The 20,586-nt window shown below is 38.5% G+C and overlaps 1 protein-coding gene across 2 annotated transcripts; it reads right to left on the reverse strand.

The window, feature by feature from the left end:
* Positions 1-2,539: 2,539 nt before the first annotated feature.
* UBXN2B (UBX domain protein 2B) lies at positions 2,540-17,945 on the reverse strand. 2 transcript variants are annotated; one of them, XM_074818722.1, is made up of 9 exons: positions 17,804-17,945; positions 15,542-15,642; positions 13,219-13,290; positions 11,496-11,655; positions 10,880-10,957; positions 9,413-9,522; positions 8,825-8,962; positions 6,365-6,526; positions 2,540-4,215 (listed from the first exon to the last, which is right to left on the reverse strand). In XM_074818722.1, the coding sequence occupies exons 1-9, from the start codon at positions 17,927-17,929 to the stop codon at positions 4,053-4,055; spliced, it is 1,110 nt and encodes a 369-aa protein (XP_074674823.1). In that variant the 5' UTR covers positions 17,930-17,945; the 3' UTR covers positions 2,540-4,052. The 2 variants fall into 2 exon arrangements, with proteins under 2 accessions (XP_074674823.1, XP_074674831.1); XM_074818730.1 differs by having other exon boundaries at positions 2,540-4,271.
* Positions 17,946-20,586: the final 2,641 nt, after the last annotated feature.

Genomic DNA, 20,586 nt, shown 5'->3' on the forward strand with positions numbered 1-20,586 from the left:
GTCAGACTGACAGGTCTATAGTTTCCTGGATCCTTCTTTCTGCCTTTCTTGTAGATTTGCCACCCTCCAGTCCAATGGGACCTCCCCAGTTAGCCATGATTTCAGGTAAATCATGGAAAGCGGCTTGGCGAGCACATCTGCCAACTCTTTCAGCACCCTTGGGTGTAATCCGTCCGGTCCCAACGTCTGTAATGAAAATATTGAAGAACAACAGTGAGGTATGTAACTTTTCCAGCCTTTAAACCTGAAACATATGGCAAAATTTATTAATTGTAAGTATGACTGGACAAAGGCAGAGTAAATTGCTTTCCAGAACTAAACCATCTTATTTTACCTTGTTGTCTCAGTAGCAAAACACAAATAAATTTGCTTTACCTAAAACAAATCTTATAGAAAGCCAGCCTAACAATGAGAATTAAACAAAAAACCAGAAGACAGAGAAGTTGATTTTCAAGGTTGGTTCATTGCAATAGTTCAACTATTGAAAAATGTGTTTTAATTTCACTTTGCAAATACCTGAACTGAGTTTCCAGCTTTGTACAAGCTTCTAATTCTTGTTATGCTTTTCTCTAACAAAGTCTTATGATACTTTTTTCCCCTCTGTGAAGTAACTGCCCACTTTAAATCACCTCATCTCTCTGTTTTCTTCCTGATAAACTACCTGTTTTGAGGACTTTTAAGATATTTAATTCATTTTTTTGGTCCCATCTCTAAAGTTCTTAGGAAGAAAGACCAGCACCATAAACAGTATCAAACTCACCAATAATAAACATATTAAAATCATCTCCCAGTCACAAAGTCAATTCTGTAAACCTCAAAGGGGTATAAACAGTTCTGCTGCATTGTTTTCCTACTGTCATTCAACTCCTTTCCAGGGCCAATGCTCTCCAGGCCATTAGTGTCTTTCACAGTTGGTTCCAGATTCATAACTTGACATTTGGCTGTATTAAGGATGCAAATGATCCGACTGCTACAGTTCACTAAATGTTTACTATAGTTGCTGCCTACTGTTGTTTATCATCACACTAATATTTGTTTTTTCAAAGTTTATTTTCAAATAATTGATAAACAGCTAAATAGTACCAGTCCTACTTTTAATCTCTTCAGAGACCCATTCCAACTATATCCATCCCATAGAAACGCCACAAGCTTACTGCTTTTGGCGTACCAGGAATTCAGTATTTATTATTCTGGACCCTTGCTGCTCGCTGTCTCATCAGCACATGGCTACACTGAGGCCTGTCAGGCTTAATCAGCATGAGCAAGGGGAAGGTGCACCTCTGTCTATTCTCCCTGCTCAGAATGGTACAATTAAAGATCATGGGAGCTTTACCTTAGTGCAAGCAACTAAGCAGGGAGCTAGTAATAGCACCTCTGAGTGCCTGCGTGCTCTTCCTTGGTTCATTTAATATTGGACAGATTTTCACCAAAGAGTGAGAACAGCATGAGACAGCTGTTAATATATGCTAATTGTACACGTGTGTCCAGTAGTCTGATTAAAGCAGAATGTTTACAAACATCTCAATGTCCTGCTGAAAAAAAGAAAACCCCAAAAACTAACAAGCCTGATTGTAATCATTTATTCTGGATAAACACAAAGATGGGAGTAGTGTCAAAAAAAAAGCAGCGTACAAGTATTGAGGTCCAGAGAGGTTTTCTTAAAAGAAAGAAAAATTTTTGGATTATTTGGCCCACGTGATAAAGGATTTCCGAGAAAGACAAGCAGAGGTGAAGCCTGAGCCTTCCATAAGCTTCCTACAAGAGCAAGCAACACAATTATTACCTGTATTTCAAGGAAGCTAAGCGGAATTCCCAAGAAGCTCAGTAGGCTTGCTGTGAGGGAAAGATCATCATCCTCTACTATGTTCCTTCTCCCTTGTTTCAGTCTCCCTTCTCCTTTAACTGCATATCCACACAGGTCTGTACTCAGAGAACTGTTTTGTGCCAAAAATGCCAAGATGTTAGCTACACGAGTGAGAATTTAATATTAATAAAACGTATGACATAAAATTATGAGATGGACGATTCCATAAGTTTTAAAGTACTGAGAAGCAGTGAAATATTCAAACATGAGCATTGATACATTTTCTTAGTGCTTGAAAAAATTAGCATCAACTACTGTGACCCCCAGTTACTCTCAGCTGCTACTGAACACTAAAATTTACCAAGTATTTGAAACAAAGAGATTGTGATAATATGCAGTTGTGGGTTTTGGTATAATAAGTGGAAAAAAACCCCAACAATGTAGTTTAACCACTGTCCTTCATACACCAGTGTTTAATTAATAATGGTGTTTAGAAGTAATAAGCAATGTAACTTTACCTACATTCTGAACTGAAATATGCCAAAACCACAGATTGCCCAAGATTGATATCACAATACTGACTTTGGCCTTGCATTTATATAGAGAAGTGTTAGTATATAAAATATACGCATAGTATGTGTCCATTCCTTTCCATTTAGGCTTAAGTATCTGGCATGCAACACAATCACCACTTCAGCACAACGTAAATTGGGAAGAAAACAAGTGTTGCCTATGGTCTTTTTAGCTTAAAACTTTAATTACTTAGCACATGAAATGAATTATGATTAAAATCATGCAGATACTCAGATCACAAAACAAAATACTTCAAATACAATTGCACGTTTAAAATTTACTCAGTCAAATATCTACTTTGAGGTAAAAATGTAAGATGAATCAACTATACTGAGCAATTATAAGCTTAGCATAAATAAATACTAATATTTTCAAAAGTAATCAGTGATAACAGCATTTTAAACACATATATCAGTACAAGAGATACAGCCCATTTACTGTCCTTCAGAGTGCGATCCACTCATCTGCTATAAAGCCACAAATACTATAAAACTGCGTAAGACTAAAGCACAGCAGCCAGTTTGCCCACAACATAAGATTCCTACCTGCATACCGCAGTGTAGATCCAAGTTATTTCAAAAAATATATAATTTCAAAGATTAAGGGGTTTAACTGTACAGCTTCCAAACAAGTATAGTGAAAGTAGCACAACCAAATCCCCATTGAATATTACAAAATGCCTTTGGCCAAAATTCCAAATATAAAGACCTGAAATTCAGGTCAAAAACACATGACCAATTAACATGTCTACTTTTGTGCATGCAAGTGACAGCATAAACAAGTCCTGTGCTTGTGCACCGTGGTGGTTTTTTGCTTGGTGTTATTTAAGTAACTGTTCACATAAAGAATCATGTAGCTGCACAGGGTTCAACTGCATATTCAGGTTCAAAGTGACCACAGGCCTATTCTCATGAAATCTAAATCACAGCATTTCTCCAGATGACAGTGGTCTCTCCCATTTCTCTAACTTCAAGAAAAAAAAAGTTATACTTATTTTCACCACAAGTAGAACAACTAGAATACAAATGAGAACAATCTATTATAGTCTGCAATAGCTGAGGTTTCCATCTCCTGAGCTGATTCACTCATATGAACAATGATACAGGGAAAAGTACATAAAAACCAGAATATAAATATTATACTGCACCATGAAACACTACAATCAGAATATACAAAAACATTAGGGCATTAATTATCTGTCAACCTATTAAACAGAACACTTTAGTATTAATACAGCTTTGAAGGTAAACATAATCTACAGGCTAAATTTTCAAATGGCTGTTTGTCAATGCAGCATAAAACATTTCCATAGTGCAAATCTTACCAACTGTATGAAAGATACTGTCCCCTTCAGAAAAATGCTTCTCCCCCCGACCCCCCTCAAAATAATGAAGAGTCATAAAGTCATACTTCATTTCACATTTAGTACAAGATGTGGTTTGAAACATACTAACATAGGGAAGCTTAATTTTAACACTAAAAAAAAGGCTGAACAATGTTGAGAAATTAAAATAAAGAAGTTAGATATGCTGTAACTGAAAGAAATGAAACCCAAAAATTTGATCTGTGGAAGTGAGGGATTAAAAAGACACAGATCTTTCCCTTTTTTCACCTGTTAGAAACATAATATATGACAATACAGCACGCTCCCTATATTGTACCAACAACTGTAAGATTACTTTAATTGCTGAAGAATCACAGTGTTAAGTATATCTGCTTCTTGTAGTGTCAGGTTTTCATCTGTTAGCTCTTTATTTGGAAAGGTAGTCACAAGAACAAAATCAGTTGTTGCAAACGCTGGACGGGACTGGATAATGAAATCTCGAATATCCTTAATCCTGTGGAAAGGATATAGACATGAAAATGGCGTATGATTCCATTTTGACATAAATCTCTGAACATAAGATGATCAGAGAACACAAAACTTTCTAACAAACTATTTAATATGTCCTATTGATTGTACATTTCCATTTGATCCAGATGACTAATGGATGTAGCCTAGAATTTTTTGCTTCTTGCATAAAAAAAATGAAAAATTAAAATGAATGTTGCTTGTTTTCTCAACATAAAATTTGTAACATAGAAGTATATTGCAAATTGATACTTAACACAGAAAGTCAAGTAATTTCAACACCAGCTGTCAAAAATTTCACTATTAATTAGCCTATTCCAAAAAAAGGCTACATTATTAATGAAAGGAGGAATCCTAAAATACATGGTGACAGTGATGAGAAAGCAGAGGGCAATTATCAATGCACTTCAATAGCAAGAAGTTTCCCCTACTTTCACTTGGCAGTACACTTCTGAATGATAGTTCATAAAACAATCACATCAAGAAGATAACAAGAATAATTTAGTTTTTAAGACATGGATGAAAAACAAATAAGATTTGAGAGATCAAAAAAACCTGAAATTTGAGGTTTCTCTCCTAAGACAGTAAACTGAGAATAAATCTTTGAAGATCTATCGTAACTAGTAAGTAGGCAGATTTACTGTGGCCAAGTAAGCAGGGACTTCAACTTTCTATCAGTCTTCAAGGCTTATGACACAAGCAGTGCACTTTAGTAGCTGATTTTGATCATACATATGGCTGTGTTAACTAAACTACAAAGATTCACAACCAAGAGAAAGTTAATAATGACGAAAATAAGCTTCTGTCGACACATCCTTGGTTACAGATGTTACTGGGGAGTTTACCACTTCTACCCTTTCATGCAGACAGAAGAAAACACATCATGGCTACAGAGGCTCCCAGTAAGCCCTAACGTTTATCTATAGCATTTCTCCAGCAGGTGCTGCGAAGAAAGGACCTGGGCCTTACTATCAGTGTACATTATCAAGGCTGCTAAAATGGCATCTCAACTAAAATTGCCTCATTGTGGTCTGTGTATGTTGACAGGTGAAGAAAGTTGCACATTGGCTCCGCTCTTATTCTGAGCCAGAAGGTAAAAAAGGAAACAGGTGAACTCTCCATATAACAATATTAACGTGGAATTGGGTCCATGCTAAGACCACCTCCATGGCAGGATTCAAGCTCAGTTTTAGCTCAGTTCTAACACAGATGGTGCAGATTTCAGATCAGGGCTGGCTTGAATCCTGCTTGCTGTGAAGTGTGGGTGGAACTACTGATCAAATCTCTGCCCTCTGCCCAAAGTTCTCTCAGCCACGCAGTGCAAAGCAGAGCTTTGCAGAACCTTGCGCTAACACAACCTCTTAGGCAAATAAATGGGGTTGGCCAACACCATTTGTGGCAATGCCCCAACAATGTCAATAAAACTGATGGCAAGCTCTAATCAGCAAACTACTAAGATCTGAAAAACCCACCAAGTTCACATGCTGCCAATTCCTAGGAGATGACCATCCAAAATGAAACAAAGGTTGGTTCTCAGTATTATGTCCAGCTCACATGCCAGAATAGCAAATGAGCACGTTATGTCCATAATGCTTTTGCATATGGGCTGCAGTCTATGCTTATAACCCATGTCATGTTTAGTCACAGTCTCAAGCATAACAAGGTAGAAAGCTGGAGCTCTTGATTATGGGCCACAGGATTTCTCTGCGTGTAGTGTAGAGAGACTATACTCCACACCTTGCAGTAAAGTGCCTTCACAGTGTCATCCAAGTCAGCCACATGCTCCTCCCCAGAAGGGCCTAGGGCTGGGATGACTACATAGTGACTCTGTCCAGATTTCAGTCGCCCTGAGAAAAGTTATGGCTGGTACCACGTCCTGGCAAATCACAGTACAAAACTGGTCTTAAAAGTTTGTGACTTTGCAGTTATCAAATATCTTGTGGTTCCAAGTACAGAATTTTCCTTTGACAGTCAATTTATCAGTACATCTATGTTATGAAAATGACACAGAGCTATAGCATTTCAGTGGAACTGTATTTTTCCCTTTTTGATGTCTTGCTGATATTCATTTAATGACAAAACACAAACTTATCAAAAAAGTTATGGTTACCTGTATTGATTCAGAATCGATTTACCTGTGTGTTTGATTAAATCTTTGTATTAATCTGCTTCCATCTGCTAATCTAATTTGAATTTTAGTTGCTGGCATGGAATCATCAATCAGAACAGGTGCGTTAAGAATGGATTTCTCCTCCTCCTCTGGGGAAGAAGGTGTGCTGACTATTTCAGGTGTAAGGCTAAAGGATTGAACAAAAACACAAACCAGATGTTACCAATGGAGTCAAACCAGAACTGAATATTATTTCAGTTGTCTTTTTCACATAATGACTACCATGTATAACTACTACAAATGAGAAATGAAAATCCTCTCAAAGTTTCTTGAGCTAAGTATAAACACAGATTTTCTAACAGAGACACAAATAATGCTTTTGTAGTTTCTTGTCAATGATTGCGATATTTAGTATTTATTTTTCTTATAATTCTGCATTACATTTGCATTATTTAAAATAGGTAATGAAGTGCGAACAAAACTATATTTGTTTATCCTTACAGAGCATGAAATGACAGTCTTCAATACTAAGATTTGTATGTTGTACCTCCTGGACTATATTAAAAAATAATTATGTACCATTATAGTGCACTAAACTGACCCAAACTGCTTTAGTAATTGCTTTCAGGAGCACTACTTTATGATTCTGGGCATCCCCCACCCTTTCAAAGCACAAATGATATCGACAGCACCACATAGTAAGGTGGAATTTTTTACATTTAGTATAAAAGGAATAAAATCTTCTTGGATATAACCATTTGGCTGCTCCTTTCATTGTTTACATACCTGAGACTTCATAAGCTACCAAAACAAAACCACCACACAATAGGTGTGCACATTTTCTTATATACAGAACATCATCCTCTCTTCCCCAACTATTTTCTTTAATAACCTGAGCAAGTGCTCAAGTGAAGAAGTTATTATATACAATTGTTCTCTATGTCATCCCTGCCAGAGCTTTCCACCTTCTCAGTTTTACTGAGCATACTTCCTCACTTTTAAAAAGATGAAATACAGATTAGAAACAGTGAAGAATCATTTATTGAATTACTTGCAGAAGCAGACCAGTAATACCTTTTTCTGGCAACCAAACGTATAACATGAATAAATGCAATCATGAACAGAAACCTAGAAGTATTTACAATTCAACAGATAATATCAAGTCAGCTGAAAAACATGCTATAATGCCTATAATTGTTATGCAAAAAAGCTGATGATTGGCAGAGTTGAGGTCACATTACCTGTTTACTCTTACTGACCAACTTAAGATGAACAGAAATTATGGACAAAGTAGTCTGAAGTGTTTAGTCACAGGAATGAATTTTGGCACATTATGTATCAGTTCTATTGAATTATACACGTTAGAGTTTTAACAGCATCAGCCTACACTTGGATCAGGACAGCAAATGAAACAGAACCAGGTGCAAGCTTTTCTAAATCATTAAATTTCATATTTTTTACTACATATATGAATTTTATACTCTAGTTGGAGATGACACTAGAATTGAAGGAAGTGGGGGCTCCAATCAAAGGTTAAAAGTTGAGCCCCTCCTCTCCCACAGTCCAGACTTTGCAGTATTATTTCATGTAGAGAAGCATGTACAATTCCTATGGTTGTTTGCTTTTAAAAAAAAGCAGCTCCTACTACAGATTTCTGCAGCATCATTTGAAGTTTTCCTCAACTCTTAGTAAAAGTTGCAAGATTTTGATACAACTTATTGCTCGTTTATTTTGGATCAAATTAAAATAAGATAGTTTACCAAATTATTTCCTTTTCTTAAAGCTAACAGACTTGTCTATATAACTTATAATGAGTGACCGCTTACAAGGTTATATTTCAGGACAGTATTTCTGCTCCTTCATTCCTGAAAAAATATGAGAGTTTCTCCCATACAAAAATACTTTCCATCTGAATTAAGTCAGGCATCAGCCACATTGCTGCAATAGCATCTCCTAGTCCCTTTGTGATGATCTCAGCAGTAAAAGACAACATGTACTGCAGCTAAGCCAGAGCAGCATGTGTCCTTACTGGCCACCATCACATTATAACTAAGTTCTGCTTGTTTCTCACTAAATGGGGAACAATGTATTTGGGTCTGCTTCCTCTATCTAGAGATTTTCTCATGAAGTTTGTATAGTACTAACCACCTTTCAGCTTCCTTTGCTTTAAACACAGCTGAATTTAAAAAATTTATAGGCCAAACTATATGCAAGAACAGGCAGAGAAATCTCATAGCCACAACAAAACACAAAGCATCTAGCAAATCTATGAGGAATATAGGACTAAGATAACCTTCTTTAAGATTATATGTAAATTTTTATGATTACTGGTAGCTCAGGAGTCTCAGGATTGAGACTTGTGGCACGGAATAATTTTTATATTGCTTTTGTCATCTGATTAGCTTCTCCAACAGTCTCCTAATTAATTAAAACCAGCTTTTGAAATAACATACAAACACAGAACAGAAAACCTAGTGTTTTTTACCTTCCAAGTTTTTGCCCTTCACCACTGAAAGCTTTGAATCGCAGTCTAGGCTTCACATATTCCTGTTCTTGGTGGTCTTCCATATCCAAGTTAACCTGGCCACCATGAACAAGTCGCTGCAGTTCCACAGGAATTTCCCTTAATTACAAAAATAAGTTTCCCAATTACATTCTGAACTGCAATACAAAATTACACAAAACCTTTCACAGTATGAGTTGATACTATGTTTACTTTAAAAGTCATAGACGTACAATTGTTTTACAAATTTCTTCCTAAAGGACAAAAAAAAAAAAAAAAAAAAAAAAAAAATCAGTGAGCTGACAGTCAAAACCTAGAATGCACTAACAAAACATGTGAAACTAAAAGCTGTCTGTAACAAGTAACATTCGGAGTTAAATCACCAGAAGGAACCAAAGTGTTCCAAATTTTTAAATGGCCCATGCATCTGATGACAAATACAGAATATATTTTATGGGTGCAGGCAGAGGAGAAGCCTGGAGCTTTTGATAATCATAAACATGTGGAGGAAGCATTTTCCTTCACTTCACTTGAAAGACATACCTCAAAAAAGTTGCCATTTTAACTTACCCTCTTTTAACAGACTCAAGAAACTGAGCATTTGTTGGGTCTGAATAGGATCTCAACTCTCCATCATCTAAACTGAAGCCATTTCTCCATAGTTTCAGCAAAATTTGAACCTATGGAGCGAAAATGGTGAAATTTAAAGAAGTGACAAATAAGGTATTTCAATTTCACACAGATTAGTTATATGATATTTGATCTATAAACAGATTTTGTAACAGGCCACAAACAAGAATAACAAAAGAAGAACAGAGTGCTGCACTGTAACTATCATTGTTAGAATCCTTTAAAAAAAGCAAATAATAGTTATAAACTACTATCTACTTCAGGACCACTCTTACACTTGGGGAAAAAGAATCTCTTAATCTGCTATCCATGACATAACAGATGATACAGTCAGTGTTCCAATTAGTTTCAAAACCAGTAAATGTTTCTTGTTGATAAATTAAGAAACAAATCCGTAAAATTACAAACTACTGCTGATATATCAGTTACAGCAAAAACTGCTCTTTCCGCCAATTATTACATGCTGAGCTCCAATAAAGTTGATACTAGCTCCATTCCATTCCAATGTGGAGAATCCTGGAAACCAGCCTCCTTCGCTCCCTTCTTATTCTGTTGCATGCCTGTACATCCAGCCAGAGCCTTTCACCCTCAGAGCTTGCACCTCTCTTCACTGCAACCACCTTGCAGTCCAGCACAACTAGGCTCCCCTAGCCAGCAAAACTGACCTTCCCTTAGAAAACCATCCCTGCCCCCAGTTATAGTAACCCTGCTGCAACATGCTTCTGGCTCACTACAGCTGGCTCTTACTTACACGGTAGAAGGATTACTTCAGAGGGTAGAAGGTAGCAGCTCCTGGTGTGACATGATAGCACCCCCCAGCCTGAACCACATCCTTTGGCCTTACTCATTTCTTGGTTTTGTTTCTAGATAAGCTTAACATTTGCTCTAGCCATTCAAACAAGTATAGAGCTAAGTATAGAGAACTTTGTTTCCCCCTCCCCCCTCACTTCCTGATTTTTAAATGAGAGGAAAGAAAGGCAAGACAATTTTCAAAAGGCCTCTAACCTGCTGCTTCACCATTCCTAGAATACATCCATGCTCTCCAGTTGGAGACTGGCTACTTTGCAAGCCACAAGAAGAAACATTTCCTAACCTAAGAGGATTAAAATGTTAGCATAGCTAAGAGAATGCAGAACAGCTGGAGGACAGTAACTAAAAGGAATGTCTGCTAAGAATGTAAAAGTAATTTACATCAGAAAACTCCATAATGAAGGTCTTAGTGGTATCCAGTGAACATCTGTCCTCTGCGGACACTTAAACAATTTCTACCTAACACACATGTAATACTTGGATATTAGCTTTTCCTCATAGACGTAGTTACAGTAACACTGCCATTTCAAGCTGTAAACATGATTAAGCAGGCATCTGTTGGAGATTCTGTTTCCAGCTATTCAGAATTTTACTTACATCTTGATTTTCTCCATATATGTATTCAGAATGTTTTTGTGATGAGTCACCCAATCTATATCCACCACCAGAAAATGACTGGGAAAAAATATATAGAAAAGCTTATTGAAATAAATATCTGAAAGTTTATTAAAATTCTTACCTAGGTGCAAATAAAAGCATAAGCAAGCTTGTTTCTGTGATAAAAAGCAAACATACTGTTCTAACTTGTATATTTTCTAAGTGGAAAATTATATCTAGTAACCATAATGAGGCTAAGCAGGTTTTATATGATGCATTTCAGTTTCTAACCTGCATACATTTTCAAACATAATAATTCAACAGATATTTTGACTGGGATACAACTGCAGTTTATTTTTTTAAAAATCATTTTTAATTAAAAATAAAGCAAGTAATTCCAGCTCAGGTTGATTTCTAATGATTTCCCCTGAAATTGTGTGGTTCCTCCCCGCTTTATTTTCTAGAGCAAGCTGTCTGATCACAGGTAACGCACAACTGTGTTGATAAATCCTCTGCTATTCGCAAACCACAATAAAGGTGTATTTGCTCTCATGTCGTTAGATGAGTTTCAGAGAGACTAATGTAAATACAGATCAAAATATCTTTTAACTTTTACCTTAGCTTTACTGAAATCACCAGATGCTCTTGAGGTTTCATCTAATGGTACAGCCCCATGTTCTTTTGCTTCCTTGAAGAGTTCAGCAACAATTTTACTCGGATTATTAGAAGCCCCAGAAATCTGTAATCCTCTATATTCCGAGTCACCTGAATAAAATCTTTAGAATAGTAATGTTCATAAGCAGCAATGCTTTAAATGACAAGCATAATTTTCCTCTTCCCATCCAAAGAAAAAAAATTAACAAAGAGCCAAATTTGGCACAAAACATTTTCATTCTGATCACAGAAATGTACCGCTTGGTTCTGACCTCCCTGGAAATCCAAGCAGCACTACTCCAAAGACATTTCACTAACAAAACTACCAAGGTGCCTTCTGGAACATGCCCCAGGGGTGAGGGGCCAAGGCCGTATATTCAAGTGAATGCAGTCCTGATGCAGCTGTGGCTTTCTACACCTCATCTTATGTGGATGTTGTCTGCTCCCAGAAAGACCAATTTCCTCAGGGGTGTCCTGTGCATGGGATCGTGCCTGGGCTGGTCAGAATACAGATTCACAACTAACACCACCTTGGCAGAACAAGCGTAAAATTGTTATTGAAAAACCTGAACAGTGCCACAATTTGAGCTTTTAATTTAAAAATGTAGTATACTTCCATTCCTGCCATTCCATATCAGAGATGGAAAGTTTCTAATAAATTTAATTAACCTTTCAAGGCATTTTAAAATCTGCAGAAACTGCTGTGAAAGTTAATTTGTGTTCTTTCTTTCAACACAGCTCCATTTCTAGCTCTTGAAGGTGAAAAGTTAAATTACAAATGATTCTCTTCAAAACTGTATCTGCTTGATTGTGAAGAACTAGATATTCCTTGAGGATTATCTTGAGGAAGGTGCTATAAATCTCTAAATACCAATGGAATAGATGCTGTAGAAAGATCTGTATATAAATATAAAACCTGGCAAACTTGAATGCTTTGTCTTTGATTACAAGAAGTGTTATTAACCAATAAAACGGGCGCTTTCTACTTTCCTTAACTTTTTCACTTAATCACTTGGGGCAAGGCAAATCAATTAATCCATGTGAAACTGTCTCTCAGGCCAATGATTTCAAAATGCTGTTGATTCCAATGTATTTTATAGTTATCCAAAAGCAGTAGTGGGTATGAAGGTGCTGTACAATCATACTACTTTTATGATGTCACGTAACTGGCAATCCCGTAGTATCATCTCTCCTTTGTACATAAATCTGTATTTTTTTATCCTTATTGCCGTTTATATGGAAAATCTATAATTATTAGATTTAAAAGAATTACAGTGGTAAGAAGATGAAACAAGAATTCTTATCAGAATTTGTATTCATGAAGGAAAGGATATACTCAAATATTTGAGTAATGGATACACAGAACAACTCAGGGTATTTGCGAAAAGGCAAAAAAGCTTTTGAGTCCAAGTGTAAGTTTTTTTTACATCCATACAGTCACATGTTAAGGCATCTACAGGTCCTAGATCACTACATCCAGATTCTGCTAAACATAGTTTTAGTACAGCAGTGTACAGCTAACACTTACTTTAATAAGTCACACAGTGTCTCTGTACTTACTAGCTCTTTGCAGGATAGACAGCTCACACACATTTTGAAAAATGGGGGGAGCAAAGTGTGAATGTCACAAAAAAACCCAATTACTTTCACATCTGTTAAACAAATTTTTTTCGTTTTAAAAATACCTTTGGTTTTCTTTGTCATCGCTCATGCTTCTCTCTGGTTTTCTCAACCTTCTAAGAGAATCAATTTTAAGACTGCCAAGAGAATGAAAGAAAACATCTGAAGATGACTGGTACATACACTTCACTAAGTACTTCATATGTAACTTCTGAAACTACTGTTTTCAAAAACTAAAGATATCAAGTTGTTTGGTGTTTTTTTTTTATTCTTATTCTTAGTTATGCAGAATTCTGCTTTACACCACTGGTAGTACCACAGATAACACAGGTAATATGCAAGCTCAACAGCTCTTTCAGAATCCAGCTTACCAGAATTAACTACACTTCAAATTCTTTTCATATTTTAGCTGGTTTTGTCAAGAGATAAGCTGCCTAGTGAAGTCAACACTGGCTTTCCTTGATGTCCTGGAGTTCCAAACCTAGAAAAGTATTTGTTCTCACTTCTATTTTATGCAATTTTAAAAATACATTGAATGGTAACACCGCATCAAAAGTTGATTAAAATGCAGAATCAGATTCTGGTTTATGATAGGGACAGATCAATAAGCTACCACTGGACAAGCTAGGGTTGTCAGTTTGCAAAATGCTAGGAAAAGCTGTACAGATGTATGCTCTTGTCCCATAGTACTTGATGATAAAATTCATTAAAGTGAGATGTATACAAGGTAGCTGACTACCATGGGATAAGTAGATACAATCTGCTACATGAGCAATGGCAGATCACTAGTTCAGATTTATGCAATTTGTCTGACTACTGTACCTTTGAAATTGAAGTGTAGCAGAGCAGGTCACTGCTTTTTTAAGTATCAGTGTTGATAAAACAATGTAATTCTATATCCAAGTAAAGGATCTGCTTCTTATTACTTTCTCAGAAAAAAAATGTATTGGTATGGACTTAGGTCATGGGCACTAGAAACGCCTTAATCTCTTCTATTTAATTCCTTTGTCGCATTGTAGGTTTTATGGGGCTTGTATTTTAAGCTTCTTAAAGGAACGTACACAACATTACAGCATATATAATATGGCATTTATTCCAGCAGGGCCTAGAGACATTCTTCTATACCTGCAATTGTGGAAGGCAAGCCAAGTAGCTGACTTCAACAGCAGCACTATGCTTCTTTGCAATTAATACACTGCTCATCTGAGAGCAAACTGTAGTCTGCTGAAAGAAAAATCTCATTTTGGATACCAAGTAAATAGCAGCCATCTCTTCTTTCTCAGACAGATTCCAGTATGATTGCCAACAAAGAGCAAGTGTTTGCCAACAGCTATCACACGGAAGTATCTGAGATACTGTATTGCAGCTCTTCCTTCAGTTGGAGTGGGAAATTGTAACTTCATGATATGTATCGGTAAATGGAGCCATTTGCTTTATTTGTTTATAAACTGTGTTCTATGTAGCTGATTAGTCAACTTAGGTGGTTTCACCAAAACAAACAAATAACTCACCAAAACCCGATTATTTTCCAAGTGTCACATACTGTGCTAAAATCCCTCTTCCTGAAGATCTGCATTTGCAGATGGACTTGAAGCATGGCTCTGGTGACTAAGATCTTTTCTGCTGCTTAACCTCCTTTAAATCAGAGATCCATATCGGCAGCAGCGATTGAAAGAGAAGCCAAATACAAGACCTGTTATGGCATCACTGACAGTAATGACATAAAGACTTCTCTTTAAAACAATTTAAATAAGAATTAATTAAAAACTGGCAAGAGTTCTTTATAAAAAATTTATAACTACATTGAATCTTCAAATGATATGTGAACGGCAAACACTGCAGGCCAGCAAAAGTTGGATTTATACATAGCTACATGTCTTTCCTTCTACCTGCCAAACCCAAATTCATTAAGATGCCCTTCTTATTTCTCTCACCCCATAGGAGCCTACTAATAATTTTTCACATGAATATTTGTCTCATCTGGTACTGACATAAATATAACACTGAAAGCAGCTTACTTGCTAAATTTGACTCAAACTACTGATTTGCTGAATTTTGAAGAAGAAAAGAACCACAGTATTTTTCTGATACAACAAATTTCCACATTCTATCTGTGTAAACAAAAAGTAACACTTACAGCATGTTATCTGAAATGGGTTTAAACTGTTTCGGAATACCATATAGCACAAAGACTCCTAAATAAATACAATTTAAAAACCATTCTGAGAAGACACAGATTATGCATTATTACAGGGATTCACAATTCCGGATTATGAACTGCTGTAGATGGCTTTTTATACAAGGAGGAGATCAAGTAAGTATGACAAAATTTTGTGAGCTAATACAGTACCTATTTCACACATTTCTGAAGTACAAATCACACGTTACCTCTGTGATACTTTTGTGTTACTGATCTTTGTAGTTGTTGGTTTGTCAGGACACAATGACTGCCTTTTAGCTTCATCTTCGTATAACTCTGCCAAGGCCAACTGTAGGAAATAGAACTGGTTTTAGAAGTCTGTAACTCTAGAACTACATGTGGAACAGAAGACAAAAACTAATGCAAAATGCACGCATCACCAGAAAATTAGTAACATCCACATGAGAAACCCCAACTACTTTGCTAAATTCAACTCCTTTTCTGCTTTATGAAAAAAAAACCCATGATGCTTAATGCCATTGTGACTCGGAACATGCAGTCTGCTGTCATTTGGTTCATGCTGTTTCACTAGCTACATTCAGCTTGTATTAGATTCAGCATCAGAAGAGTGTATACACATGTACGTATTAAGCATCATCTCACTAATGTTAAGGAATTGAAATAAAGTTGCTAGGTAACTCTCTGATAACACTGGGAAGCAAATAATAATTTTTTCAAACATTTTACATAGAAATGGGAAAAACATAACTCAAATAAGCTTATATTGGAATTAAGAATCAATTCAGCCTTGTTGGCCTGAATTCAAGGCACAGGCATCATTGCAAATACTTTAAAAAAAAAAAAAAAAAAGGTTTTTCCCAAAGGTTCCCCAAATGCTGTCATATCACAGGTAAGTTCATATTTAGGAAGCTGTGCAAGGCATGTCATTTTTAGCAATCTTACTTTTGTCCTGATTAATACTCTGTTGTCAAATCATCCTTAATTTTGTCTCCAAACCATTCTGTTCACACTATGCAAGTGATATTACATTTTATTATGCACACCAGAATAGGTACTAGGCACCAATTTCATTACAGTTTTATGCTGAAAGAATACACATTAAAATAAAATGAAACATCATCCATCCTTGAAAACACAGTGCTGTGAACACAGGATATTAATCCCATATTAATATGAGGCATTTTCTGCAGGGAAAAAACATGATCTGAGGAATTATAACCATTAAGTAAATTAAACTCAGTAACAAGACAGCTCAAGAAAACCAGTAAGACCTCCATTCTATCTGAGGATACAAGCAAATATCTTTTAGATATGTAAAGCTGATAGGGTATGTCACAGACAAGTCCATAAGCAGACACTAAAAGGAACAGGCAAAGCTCTGCCCTGTACTGTCCCTAATCCAAAAACTGAGGGATGCTGAGGGAGCATAAAAGGGCATGGTCACACTTCTGTGCTTTCCTCATCCCACAACCCTTATGGTGCCACAACAAATCAAGTACTGAGCTAGATGGATGGACAGTCAGCTGCTCTGGCCCAGGAGGGTACTACTTCTTCGGTTTTTAACATTGTATAAATAATCATCTACCCAAAATGCCTGTCTGCTTCAGTTGACTAACTAAAGACGGTATGAACCAAAGCATTAACACCCTTTATTACTGTTAGGTATTGTAGCAAAGTTAATCTCAACAAGAACCTATGAAAATTCCAAATAGTAATCAAGAAAAAAATTTTAAAACTATATCCATCTTTCTCTGCTAATGACGTATAATTAAACAAAACAGGGGCAGTTTTAGTTACCAAAAGTTTCACCAGTTTTCCAATCAATTTGTTGCTTAAAATACTTCAAACCTTCATACAGTTTCAAAGTCACACACAAAAAAGCAATACTACTAAAAGTGTTTGCAATTAAGCGTTTAAGTACCAATGCTGAATTACATTTGTGATCACACTCTCTCAAAACTTTCCCCACGTAAGCCTGGGAAAGGATCTTGTCTTTAGTCTTACACCACAGTTGCAGAGACTGACGTCTTCGTGCGGGAAAAGACACTCCTACCAAATAATCAGGAAATACAATGGCGCCAAAATAACTTCAAGTACAGTTAAAACCCAGCTACTGAAGTGTCGGAAGAGCCCTTCCGCTTCCCTGGGGAGCTGCCCACCACACACGCTGACCACCCACCGTTTCCTAAAGCGCCCAATTCCCTTTCAGACTCGTCCATCCCTTCCCAGCCTCAAAAGGGGGGGCAAAAAGAATGAAAGAAAAGACGTCAGCCTCTGCTCAGAGGCCCAAAACCTGCCCGGTACATCGGGGTAGCCCCGAGTAGCAGCGAGAGGGGCGGGGGAACCGCGCATCGCCCGCTCCCCTCAGGGGCGCCCTGGCAGAAGGCCAGGGGCACCCCCGAGGGGACACGGCACTCCGCCCCGCTCGGCTCGGCCCGGCCCCGCCCCGCCCCGCGGAGGGAGTGGGACGCCCATCTCCACCCGCTCACCTGCAAATCCCGGGCGCTGGGCGGGCGGCCGCCACTCCGGGGCTGCCGATCCCTCCGGCCGCCGCCGGCCGCCGCCGCGGACACTTCCCCTTCCTGCTGCGCGGGCGCTGCCCCGCCGTCCGCCATCTTCCGAGGGCGGTGGCGGCGGCGGCCGGGGGGCGGGGCCGGGCGGGGCGGGGCGGGGCCAGCGCCGCCAGGCACTTCCGCCGCCAGCGGCGGCTGCCATAGCAACGGGAGGGGCCGGGCCGTCGTAGCCCCACCCACCGGGCCGTTTCCATGGGGACGGCGGGGGCTTGCCACCACTGAGGGAGCTGGCCTCAGGGGGGACGAGCCTCCCTGCCTCCCTGCCTGCCTCCCTGCCTGCCTCCCTGCCTCCCTGCCTCCCTGCCTGCCTGCCTCAGCCACCCTCGCCCAGGAGAGAAACTGTGTGAGCGTCCTGGGTCAGCGGGGGCCCAGCCATGTCTCTCCCGGGGGGCACACAGGGGAGGGTGCACTTGCCCTCAGCCTTCTCTCAGCACCTGACGATGGAAGAAGGTGGCTTTTGTCCACTGACAGGCCTGGGCCTTGGTGGAGACTGGCAGACCTTGCTCCGTGATGTCAGCTGAATGGCCAGAGTGGGAATTTCTCACTCTTCTTTCACATGCAAGGCTCTCTGCAGAATTGTAAAGTACCATTGATGATGGCTAAAACCAAACAGGGTTGTTCACTTAAATGCGTAAGCAAACCTGGAGGGGAAAGGAATATCAGCCTGGCAGGTGGCGACTCTGAGCGCTCAAAGTGGTGGCTCATGGATGACAAAAGGGTGAGATTTGAGTTTCTTTCTGACTCTGAAATATTGAGGATTAAAAACTTTTTCTAAATATGGAAATTGAGCTTGTCACTTTAATCTTACGAGATGAGATACTCTGAAACTTTGTGAAAACACTATTTTGTAATAATTTTGTGGTCAGGTATCACACTTGACATCTGTCAGAAACTAAAACTAGAAGCTTAGAAGTCAAAACTTATTTAACAGTCTCTGAAACCTGTGGGTTCACCATGGCCAGAAACTAGGCACCCACCCAGTTACTCGCTCGTTCCCTGCGGGTGGGAGTGGAGAGAATCACAAGAGCAAAAGCCAAAAACTCCTGGGTCAAGATAAAGACAGTTGAATAGGTTAAACAAACCTGCACACACAAACAAAATAAGGAATTCATTCACTCTTTCCCATCGGCATGCAGGTGTTTATCTGCTTCCTGGAAAGCAGGGATCCATCACACATAACTGTTACTTGGGGGGACAAACACCATAACCACGAACATCCCACCTTCTTCCTTTCCCTGAGCTTTTATTGCTGAGCATCATGTTGTATAGTCTGGGATATCCCTTGGTCAGTTGGGGTCAGCTGTCCCAGCCATGTTCCCTCCCAGATTCTTGCTCACCCTCAGCCTACTTGTTGTGGGGGCATATTGGGAAACTGGGAACCTGGATGCTGTGCAAACACTGCTCAGCAATAGCAAAAGCACTGGTGTGTTATCAACACCAATTTAGTCACAAATCCAAAACAAGGAATTTATGGGCTGCTATGAAGAAAATTAACTCCATCCCAGGCAGACCCAGTACAATGAGCTATTGGAATTTTGTTGAACATTTTATGTGATAACCTGAGGTGAAATAAAAAAATGAATGCTATAGGCAAGACCTGGAATGACCCTAAATATAACTAATGAAGAGCAAGTAATGTTTAGAAGTGGATGTTTTCAGCTTCCCAAGAATAAACATAAGATAAAGAAAGAAGGCAGTGAAAGAAATCCTTAAAATAAATTATCAGCAGACATTAGTATTTGCCATTTGAATCATAGAGCAAGACATCATGACAACCACACTGACTGCAAGCATTATGCTCTTTGATATAAAACAAGGGCTTTTATATATAATGGAAAACAAGTATTGATAATGCTACAAAGAGGAATCAATAGGTTGGTTTCCAATTCAATATTTCATCAAGCCATGGATCCACAGCATCTGTACAAAAATAAATCGCTGCCTTAAGTGAGGCCCATTGAGCTGACCAGCTCTTGAAAAGTTTTGTATTCTGAACTGGCGAATATGCAAGTGATTTCAGGGACCAACAGGCTGGTTGGGATTTCATCTGGAATTGCAGACTGACAGCTAAAATCACTAATTGTCCAATGTTCACACATAATGCTCAGTTACCCCCAATGGAGCCACGCAGGGTGACTGTGACCTGAATGGTGAGCTGAAATACAGTGAAGCTACAGCTGGAACAGCCAGCTAGCCATCTTCAGTTGTTTCCACTGCTGTTCAGCTCAAACACCCACCGTTCTCTCTAGTCAATCTATCTAGACCCTGTTAATGCTAGCTTACATTTCAGAAATGCTAGGAATGGTGGTTAATGGAACGGCGGTCACACAGGACCCTTAAGCCAGACTATTAAACCATGCACTTATGTTTGTGCCTTCATAATCAGCCAGACCATCAGTGAGCACGTGGACAGAACAATCTGTTCCAGCTCACAAACAACAGGGGAAAAAATGTGGTCTGGTACCCAGATCCATCTCAAGGGTCAATGCTAACCTGCTCTACACCAGTGGCAATATCATTCTTATGGAAAATGTAGATATGAATAATTTTTTCTGCAGAACCTTTTTGAGTGTTTGACACAGAAGAATAGCACCACTGAGGATATATATGTGTGTATATATATATTTATATATATAACATTGCATATATAATACATTTCACGTAGCTCCACATTCTGAACTTTATATGCTGATTATGTA

The sequence above is a fragment of the Strix aluco genome, chromosome 1, assembly GCF_031877795.1.
Source record: "Strix aluco isolate bStrAlu1 chromosome 1, bStrAlu1.hap1, whole genome shotgun sequence".
NCBI classification, from domain to species: Eukaryota; Metazoa; Chordata; class Aves; order Strigiformes; family Strigidae; genus Strix; species Strix aluco.